General features: G+C 37.9%; 1 protein-coding gene across 1 annotated transcript; it reads left to right on the top strand.

Annotated features, from left to right (window-relative positions):
• The first annotated feature begins 8,290 nt into the window (after nt 1-8,290).
• LOC149237595 (uncharacterized) lies at nt 8,291-10,629 on the top strand. The gene is made up of 3 exons (XM_089366846.1): nt 8,291-9,245; nt 9,331-9,969; nt 10,068-10,629. The coding sequence occupies exons 1-3, from the start codon at nt 8,305-8,307 to the stop codon at nt 10,474-10,476; spliced, it is 1,989 nt and encodes a 662-aa protein (XP_089222972.1). The 5' UTR covers nt 8,291-8,304; the 3' UTR covers nt 10,477-10,629.
• The last annotated feature ends 258 nt before the right edge of the window (nt 10,630-10,887 follow it).

Raw genomic sequence — 10,887 nt, 5'->3', positions numbered from 1 at the left:
TCTTATTGGAATGTGCTTATTAGTTTAACCATCACTTTTGGTTGCTCGAGAACTTCATTTCCATCTTGTGATGCATCTTTGATCGTGTGCTCCCTTCTAAGCTGCTTGATATCACATGTTTCCAAGGGGTGCACTCACTCCACTTTGCGTGTGTCAGAACCCTTCATGCATCTTCCTTGACCCGTCGCAGCTGTCACACCCTTGCTACCAATAGGGACATCTTACTTGCCTCTGTGCAAAACCGCAGTCAAGGCGATACCATATGACTCACTGCTAAGACTCCTACACCAAATGGTATGAGCTCTAATTTGGACTTCTTATGGGGGAGATCCCCTGACACATTGGCAGGTCCAGCACTGTCAACATTTGTGGTGCTAGAAGGAGGGCCACATGACAAGTTGTGTCCTGTCTTCCTATTTTGAACCTTTGCACATCTATCATGGATCCTGTTACACTCGTCCCTCCACGATGTCTTTAACGTGCCGAACCTCTCCACATCACGAGGGATTCTTTTGATCTCTTGTCTGAATTCACGTATGATGGTGAAGGCGAAGTGGGCTGGCCAATGTTCTTACATGACTTCCTTGCCATGCTTGACGAGTGTTGACAAGGTTAATCCTCTCTACGGACAGAGATGATCCCTCTAGCCAATGAGTGTGTCTAGTAAGTGAAGTGACAATCAACTAGACATCTTCCTAGATTATAATTGAAAAGTAGAACGAGAGAGATGACCTACCTCGCTCTGATGCTATTATGATTTCCTTTGTTGAGAGACTTGAACCATTTGTGTCACAGACTTATTCCTGCTTCTTTCAGCGCTTATGTACCTACACAAGTGATCAAGAGACAACAAAGCATGTCAAAACTAATAGAAAATCCAATAATAACCTACTTAACTAATTAAGGAATGCTAAGCTCATACATACATCAACATATATATTTTGGGAAGATGAACCAACAGTTGTATATTATTTAAAGAATAAAGGGAAGCTTCCAACCATAGCCTTGATTTTGAAAGGCTCTCCCTAAGTGGTAATCTAAGTCCAAGCCAAGAAACTCTCAAAACACTGTTGAAAATTGGCAACAAGAAATTGCTAAAAATAGAAGTGCTAAAAATAGCAGTTTGGGCATCAGTGCTGGATTGGGCAACAGGTAATGAAAAATGGAAGTGCTAAAAATAGAAGTTCTATTTTTAGCAGTTCATGTTGGATTCCTATTTTTAGAGAGTCCATGGTCTAAAATAGGAAGTGAAATTCGAATTTGGTCTTACCAACAGGTTGAATATTAATTAATTAATTCTCCATGACTTAATTAGTTAAGGAAAAGTAAACTTGAAGTCTTTGTGAGAACATGCAATTATTTCTCCACTGGTTGGGGAATGTGTCCTTGATTTGCTCCACTAATTGAGGAATTAAGGATGAGTTCTATATTGAGAGGATCAGTTGACTTAGTTTAACTTAGTCAAGTTGAGTTAGATTAATTTAACAAGTTGTTAAATTAATGAGATACAATTTGTTGATGCTTGCATGCATGTGACAACTATTATTTTGAGATAACTGAGTATTCCCTCATGGATAATTGATGCATGTCAGTTCAAACAGAGACCTAGTTGAGATCAGAGAAGGGACAGTGTATTATTAGTTGGATGTATACTTTTCCTATAAAGGAAGCTCATCCATGATGAGGATTTATCTCCTTCAGGTTTGTGCAGTTATTTCAGAGGTCAGTATTGTGTGTGAGGTGAGAATCACACAAGTTGCACCTCGAGGATCTAGGAAAAACTATGCATAGAAATAGAAGGCTTGGAGGGCAGAGGAGAAGGTTTGTGAGAAACCGTTGACTGTCTATGAGCATTAGAGGGATTGTATTGAGAACTGGATATCTTCCAAGATAAGGCTTTGTGTAATCCGAACTATATTTCCACTTGTATGATAATACAGAGATGGGGTTTTAGGGAGGTGCTTTCCCCAAGTAAATTCTTCTATGTTATGTGTGATTGATTCCTTCTTATCAATTATATGTGTTCTTATTGATGTTGCTCATGGTTGATTAAGCCTCCGCTAAATTGTTTGTAGAATTAGATCAAGTGTTTTGCTTCAATACATTGCATTACCATGTTGATCTATAGGTGGGAAATTTCTATATCGTATCAGAGCTAGCTGATTTGTAGAAAACGTTCTACATGGTATCAAAGCTAGTTGATTTGTAGGAAAAATTCTACAAAATTCTACATGGTATCAGAGCTAGTTGATTTGTAGAAAAATTCTACGAAATTTCTACATGGTATCAGAAATGACTGATTTGTAGAAAAATTCTACAAAATTATACATGGTATCGGAGCACAAGTGATCAAAGAGAGAACAATATACTGAGAGGAGATTTCAAAGTTTTGAGTTTTGGGCCAAGAGTTTGTAGAGCAGATATGAAAATTTTTGTACAAAATTTTTAGAAGTGAATAGTATATTTGGATTCCTTGCGGAAAAATATCCAAAATCAAAAAAAAAATCGATTGAATTGGAGTTCGGGTGAGGGAGATATCGTTGATTCAAAATCAGCTCTTTTTCTAGAAAATTTTGTGACGATGGAAAAGTGGAAATAGATTGGTGTGCTAGCCAAGAACCTATATGCACTTGAGGTACAAGATGCATGCAAAGCCTTAAGGAGCAAGAAAGGGGTTAGATACTTGGTGGTTGAGAGAGAGAGTAAATTACCTCTCAGCATGCAGAGCAAGAAGAAGTCCCAGACAATTATGCAGGAGCCATGATTGGTGCAGCAGCTTTAGGAGGTTATGGAGTAGCCACAATAAGGGAAGATGAGAGGAGATTGAGTAGAGACATCTACTCATGCAGAGACCTCCAATAGGGGGAAACTTCGAGCTAGGTGGGCAGAGGGATCACATGCAGCCATACCTCCAGGTAGGAGGTGGGGCGATGTGGAGTGATCATCCCAAGGAGGAGGGGCAGGATCCTTGAGGTTCCCAACCTCTTGGATGAGACCTTGCTACGGTAGCCCCGATGTGGAGTAGTAGGAACTGACTGATTGGGTAAAGACAGATGTGGATGGAGTGGCAGAGAGAGCTATGGTGTAGGGAATCCCAAGATAACACACAACATGCAGGCTACAGGAATGCGAGAGGCACAAGTGTGTTGCACAGTGCAGGGTAGCATAGAGAAAAGTGCAATGGTACGAGATGCATGGATATGTTGCAATAGCGCAAAGGTCATAGAGGGAGCACTTGTTAGCAACAGGTAGAGCTTCAACATCAGAGTATGTTTCTAGCCCAACAGAGAGGTCAACTGGGAGTTTGTTTTTGTTCCAAGAGTTGCTGGAGCAACCACACTTGGTAGATGTGTTGCATGCAGAACATTCGAGAGGTACAGGATCGGGTTCAAGAGGAAGCCTTTCTTCTTAAGAGGGAGTGTTGAAAATTGGCAACAAGAAATTGCTAAAAATAGAAGTGCTAAAAATAACACTGCTAAAAATAGCAGTTTGGGCATCAATACTGGATTGGGCAATAGGGAATGAAAAATGGAAGTGCTAAAAATAGGAGTTCTATTTTTAGCAGTTCAAGTTGGATTCCTATTTTTAGACAGTCATTGGTCTAAAATAGGAAATAAAATTCAAATTTGGTCTTACTAGCAGTTTGAATATTAATTAATTAATTCTACATGAGTTAATTAGTTAAGGAAAATCAAACTTGAAGTCTTTGTGAGAACATGCAATTATTTCTCCACTCATTGGGGAATGTGTCCTTGATTTGATCCACTAATTGAGGAATTAAGGATGAGTTCTATATTGAGAGGATCAGTTGACTTAGTTTAGCTTAGTGAAGTTGAGTTAGATTAATTTAACAAGTTGTTAAACTAATGAGATATAGTTTGTTGATGCTTGCATGCATGTGAAAATTATTATTTTCAGATAACTGAGTATTCCCTCATGGATAACTAATGCATGTCAGTTCAGATAGAGACCCAATTGAGATCAGAGAAGGGACAGTGTACTATGAGTTGGATGAATACTTTTCCTATAAAGGAAGCTCATCCATGATGAGGATTTATCTCCTTCAAGTTTGTGCAGTTATTTCAGAGGTGACTGTTGTGTGTGAGGTGAGAATCACACAGGTTGCACCTCGAGGACCCAGGAATAACTGTGCATAGAAATAGGAGGCTTGGAGGGCAGAGAAGAAGGTTTGTGAGAAGCCTTTGACTGTCTCCGAGTAGCAGAGGGATTGTACTGAGAGCTGGATAGCTTTCGAGCTAAGGTTTTGTGTAATCCGGACTATATTTCCACTTGTATGATAATGCAAAGATGGGGTTTTAGGTAGGTGCTTTCCCCAGGTAAATTCTTCTATGTCATGTGTGATTGATTCCTTCTTATCATTTATATGTGTTCTTATTGATGTTTCTCATGGTTGATTAAGCTTTCGCTAAATTGTTTGTAGAAGTAGATCAAGTGTTTTGCTTTAGTACATTCCATTGCTAGGTTGATCTACAGGTGGGAAATTTCTACATGGTATCAGAGCTAGCTGATTTGTAGAAAAAGTTCTACATGGTATCAAAGCTAGCTGATTTGTAGGAAAAATTCTACAAAATTCTACCAACACTCCTTCTCGAAGACTAATGAATAGCCTCTAAGAACAAGCTCAACATAGGGGTGCAAATGGGCATAGACCAACCATTTTGGAATGGGAGAGGAGGAATTTATAGGCTAGGAGAGGGAGTTAGGACTTCTCCAAATATATGATTAGTCCCACATCTCAAGGAAGTAGCTCATAGGGATGATACCAAGAGGTCAAATTAGGGGGATTCAACCTCATCTATGTGAAACCACTTTCAAATCACCGCTCTCGAAGCTTCTAGATCACAAAGCTTCTCATCCTCTTTGGGGAAACTTCCTTTTTTAGACCATCGCGGGTATGTAAGGGAACATAGTGATTCCATCGCTAGCCTAACACGGTGCAACAAGAGACTATTGCAGTTTTGAGCTTCATAAGAGCAATGACCCTCATTTTATGGTTTTAAGAGCTATTTCTTCATGGAAAACTCGAGATATTTTACAAGCAAAGCTAATGGAGGGATTTGAACTCTATACATGGATGAGTATATTTTATAATGATCATGTTTCGGGCACTTCATGGTATGTCACAGCGAAATGTAGGAGGCGCGACAAAATACTGTGTAAGAGATGCCCCATAAAGCATGAAGGTCGAACAAGGAGTGATGGATGAGATGCTTTACGTGCTTTTAGCAAGGATGAGGGCACACACACTCAAGAGACCTACAAATCAAGGATGCATATACATATACATATCTGAGATCAAGACATGAATCCACGTCATGGACGCAACCATCTGAAGGATGAAGAATATATGAAAATATCCATGGTATAGGCACATCCATGTAGATAACAATGATCATCATAAATATAAAGTCTCACAGTATGGTCACAACCATCCGTATAGTAGAAACATGTGTACAATCATGAATGGAATATAACTCCATGCAGCCTAAGTCATAATAGGCAAGACTCAGGGTCTTGCGCTCCATCCCGATCCAAACAATGTACAAATCTTAACATGTGAATAAATGTGTTGAAGTCGAACATGCTAGAAAGCCACCTCATTACCGGGCAATGATGTGGACCGTTAACAAGTACGGGAGAAACCACTAATAATGACAATGGCTCTCAAGGTACAACAACACAATCAGTGAATGTGATAATGAAGCTCAGGTCAAACACTCGTGGAATCACCTCATTGAAAGCCAATGATGAAGACCTGTCGTCGGATGTGAAGAACTCGTGATTAGGGCATGCCCGCTCTAAGGTATTGAAAGGGAGTTTCTATGTAATCTTCCTCGATAATGAGCTAAAGTCGATAGGAAGTGACCCGTCGAAGGAGAGCAATGACGAATCCCCCATCATCGACATGAAACAAGGAATAAAGTGGAATAATATTGAGGACTATAATAATGACTCAAACAAAGTATAGGTAAATAATTTCAGATTGGACTTCTCTTGAACATATTGGCGACACGACTCTGGATTGTGGGAGCATATGACTCGACATAGGACTAAGGCCATGATGACAATATGAAATAGTCAAATGAGAGGCAAAATGGATCACCCAAACCCACGAGGACAAGTGAGTGAGTGAGGATACCCAAAAGCCAACACGAGAGCATAAGAGTGTCATGTTCAAGAGTGCCATGCTGCTTATAGAAAGGATATCTCATTTTCATTTTTTCCCCGCTATTTCTAGTGAGTACCCCTATTATTTTTATCACAAGCTTGAAGGGGCTATCACATGCTTGTCATGTAAGTTCATTGTCCGAATGAATCCATCCTAGTAAGTTTTACAAGCCCTAGGAAGGAGAAGCTCGGTCTCTCATAATTCTTTAAGGGGTGCTAGCTCAATAGGGGAGCACATGCCTTATAAGCATGATGTTGGTGGTTCAATTCCAGTGTACCTTAACATGTATTAGTCAATGTTATTGTAGTTTTTTTTTAATAATGAAATACTATTTATATTGATTTATTTAAATTGCGAGATAATTTTTTGGATTCATTATTTTATATTTTCTCTAGAGAGACAAATGTGATATTGTATTTTTTCAAATATAATTTTTTATTGACTTTAGAGAGACAATAGCTAGGATTAAAGACATATTGTCACTATAAAGACAATATGTCTTGAATCCCAACTATTGTCTTCGGAGAAACAAAAATGAGATTGTCCTATAAGAGACAATAATGCTTGTTTTTTATATTGTCTTTATAGAGAATTTTTTAAGACAACAATTTGGGACACTGGATTAAAGCCAATACAATACACACATTTTCTTTTTGTCTCAACATAAGAGAGGATTTATCCCAAAAGTGTCCTAAATATTGTCTTAAAATGTTGCCTCTATGTTGTAGTGTGTTGTCATGTATTTGACTTAATCAAATTAGATAAAAGCTAAAACTAAAAATAAAATAAAATATAAAATTAATAGTTAATAATTATAATTATAATTATAATGAATACTAAAACCAACCTAGGTGACAATTTATCCCAAAAGTGTCCTAAATATTGTCCTAAAAATCTATCTCTATGTTGTAGTGTGTTGTCATGTATTTGACTTAATCAAATTACATAAAGTTAAAACTAAAAATAAAATAAAATATAAAATGAATAGTTAATAATTTTAATTTTAATTAATAATAAAACCAACCTAGGTGATTAAAGGAATGTGAAATATGTGAAAATTGATATATCTAAGGTTCAAATCCCCTAGATTGTGAACAAGTTGTAAACCCTCAAATAACTATGTGTCACGGATTAAAAAAACAACAAAAAAAACCAACCTAGATTCATCTTAACTCCTAAATTTACGATCCAAGCAATAAGCAAAATAACATCTATTTTACAACTAATTTTAGAATATCAAATATTTTATAAATTTAAAATATTAAACGGCATTTTTTGAATTTAAAAATAGTAAATAATTTATAAATTTAAAATATTAAATCTAACTTTTCAAAGAGTTTATTTACTTGTTTGACTAGTCTCCAACCTAACCTTGGGCAATGATGCATCTTTACTATTTCTTCATGATGATTCTATGATTTCTCTCATCTTATAGTGAAGATAAATTACACTAGTTGGTTGGAAATGTACTTTTGACCAAATCCTAATGAAGATAAACTACACTTGTTGGTTCGAAAGGTACTTTTGACCAAATCCTAATGAAGATAAACTACACCAGTTGGTTCGAAAGGTACTTTTGACCAAATCCTAATGAAGATAAACTACACCAGTTGGTTCTAAACTTCTATTATGATGTGATTAATGCTAAAGACTTCTATCTACTATATAGACCACAAAAATCTTAGATCTAACCTAATTTGTGATCTTTTTAAAGAAGTTTGAATTGCATATGAGCTGAAACTGTGATTGCCTGTCAATCAGAAATCATAATAATACCGTGTTGAATCGGGGAGAAATTGAATTTCAACCAGTACAGGGTTGGTGATAATTGGCCGTCAATAATGAATACGGTAAATATGAACAAGTACATCGAAGCTTGGTTGGCAAACAATGAAACAAGAGCTAACACCATGTCTATGCAAATACAAAAAATTACAGATGAGTATCTTGAAATCTGTATTGATGGACAGCTTTTACAGATAGTCATTCCACACAATTTCCACACAAGCTGCTCCTCTGATGGTATCATCTGTAACACTGATTGTGCTTTCATTGCCACGTTAACAAATGCTAAATGGGATGAATGCGACAGCCTGCATAAAGGTGCTGATTTAATGATAGAATTGAACGACAAGTTAGAGCGGCTAAGCAGCCGTGGGTTTTATTCTTTCGCTAGTGTTCTCGACTCTATAGTTGATGTCCTTGAAAAGTATAAGATAAGTTCCACTGAGTGTGATGAGGCGGCCTCTGTAATAGACGTTGAAGATGAAGAGGAGGATGGATGGAGTGATAGCGAAGGGTATTCCATGGCCATCGGCAAAATTGATACCTATTTCTGTTTGAATGAAGGGCAACAGAAAAGCCCTTATTTTGACCAGCTTATAGAGGACGCCAATGAAAAGTGCGATGGAGCTCGATCCCGCGTGGTTCAAGTGCCTGGCAGCCAACAGAACATAAAAGATGGCATTCTGAGGTGGTGTAAGGTGTATTCCTCTTCACGCAATAAATGGTGTGTTTTATTTGAGATTGAACTCACTGGAATTTTGTCTGATTACTCTCGGCATGGCCATGTAAATTTGTACGAGGCACTTGGCTTTTCATTCGCCACGCCATTGGTAATTGAAGTAAAGTTCCAGAGCCTTGGAAACAACTTCAAAAGTACAAATCTAGAAGCGCAAGGGGAATCACTAAGCAGGGCGTTCCAGAGATTATTGGCAACGCACATGAGAGATATTCAAGAAAGGAATTTTGTGTATAGAACTGCATGTGATGGTCAAGATGATTTATATGAGCAGCTAATCGATGTTAGTGAAACGAATCCAATGCATTTGTATGGTCTTCGATCTTTGCTGCCCCGAATTGGTAAAGATTTCTTTTCTCGAGGGGGAAGGGATAGGGATCCAAATGTTTTATTGGAAGGTGAGGACAATATTTTTGTGAGATTTTTGCTCTTCACTGGAAGTCGTCTGGCCTCATTGCTTAAGCGGTGTATTGTCTGCGACAAAGAGCTCCCATTCATTGTCTGCAGGCTTTGTAGTTGTGCCGACGAATTATGGTATGTAAAATTCCATTTTCATTCATTCATTACTTCTGTTCCAACACATACAAAATTCTAACATTAGGGTTACTTGTTTTTGCAGCATGTTCAGCTTCGAAGTTTTGGGACTGGGAACTCAGGTGCTGCAAGAACTGGCCCGAATGCCACTGGAATTGATCGATTTAGAAATTTCCCTAGCTTGCGCTGCGGCAAACGGTTATAGTGATGTGTTTGAACCCTTCCCTCCTTTTCTCTTGAACAAAAGGGAAATTCGCCCGCGTTCAGACGTCTTAGATGACAACGGCATTGAAAACCCTAACGACTTTGGCATGATCAACCCTACGAACACAAATAAGAATATGGGTGCTTTGAGCAGTATTATAAAATCGTTTCCTTCGGTTTCAGAGATGAGATTGTGTGTTGATGAAGCTGCGTTGAAATCAAAGCTGGCGAAATCATGGTTGGACACTGCCCGATCGATGCAGAAATTGGGAGACGAATATCTTCCTTATAACGTTCTTAGATTCATCTTGTGCACCAACAGACTATCGTTGGTATTTTTATCTGACGACCATGACAAACTTGTTAAACTTGATAGTTCGCGTTCAGGGCTTTATCAATTCGCGGTGGTGCAGGATTCTCCTGAGAGGGAGCTTGCTTATAACTCTATAAACAAGAAGCATGAAGTTTCCATATTTGGATTTCATAGAAGTGGCAGTGAAAACTGGTATTCGATTCTAAGGTATGTGTATCGGTGCATTCCCAATAATAATTTTGAACTTATGCAGTTCAGGAAACGTTTTTTTTTCTAATGTAGTGCATTGGTGTTGGAATTGACAGAAACGGATTGCGATGCTTAAGTGACACCAAGTTAATGTCAAGTGGAAATACGAAGGGAAATGGTATTTATTTGGCGGACACCTTTGGAGTTTCTTCGTCTTATGCATTCTGCTTGGGACATAATGATCGTTGGAAGAATGGCATGTATAAGGACGGCAGTTTTTGTGTTGTCGGTATATGTGAAATTATTTCTTCACTATCAATAAAGAAGAAGTCAGGTGAATATGTGGTTCCTAAAGAGTCGGAGGGAAGTGTGGCTGTAAGATATTTGCTTGTCTATAACTCAGCTCATAAAGATTTAGAACCTGCAACCATCTCTAATGGCCACATATTGTCTCACGGTGGTCAAAGTGTCGATCTTTATCAGCATCATCAGAGCATAAGACGAAAGTATGCTTCTATTTCTTGATCTCAGTATTCAAAGCCAGTAAGTACATTGTGTTCAACGCAGACACATTTAATCATTGAAATACGTTGCTCCTGTACAGACATGTCTGATTGCAGAGGAAATGAAAGATGTGGATGAATTTCATTCCAAAATAATAAATTTGAATTTGATGGAATTACGTGAATTATTGTTGAATTTAATTATTATATAGAAGACGAAGAAACTTGGCTAAAGATAGTTTCTTTATGGAACTGACGGTTCTCAATTTAATTTTTGCATTCAGCCTTTTTCTACCGTTCAATTTGACGAGTGCTACTACCTTCTACCAATGATAGTGCTACGTTGCAAACAACTTTGCAAAGGCAAGGTATATCATCATGGTAGTAGGGATTATTGGTTTCACCACAATGGAAAATAAGTAGTTGCTAGTCT

This window comes from Pinus tabuliformis, chromosome 8, assembly GCF_031772625.1.
Source record: "Pinus tabuliformis cultivar Carrire ecotype Pingquan chromosome 8, CPIR1, whole genome shotgun sequence".
In the NCBI taxonomy this organism is placed as follows: domain Eukaryota; kingdom Viridiplantae; phylum Streptophyta; class Pinopsida; order Pinales; family Pinaceae; genus Pinus; species Pinus tabuliformis.
This window is presented reverse-complemented; position numbering and strand designations above follow the sequence as displayed.

Bases quoted from the DNA above. Each gene is read 5' to 3' on its own strand.
- LOC149237595 (XM_089366846.1), top strand. From the start codon at position 8,305: ATGATAGAATTGAACGACAAGTTAGAGCGGCTAAGCAGCCGTGGGTTT. The intron at 9,246-9,330 runs GTATGTAAAATT...TTGTTTTTGCAG, and splicing joins AGTTGTGCCGACGAATTATG to CATGTTCAGCTTCGAAGTTT. The intron at 9,970-10,067 runs GTATGTGTATCG...TGGAATTGACAG, and splicing joins AACTGGTATTCGATTCTAAG to AAACGGATTGCGATGCTTAA.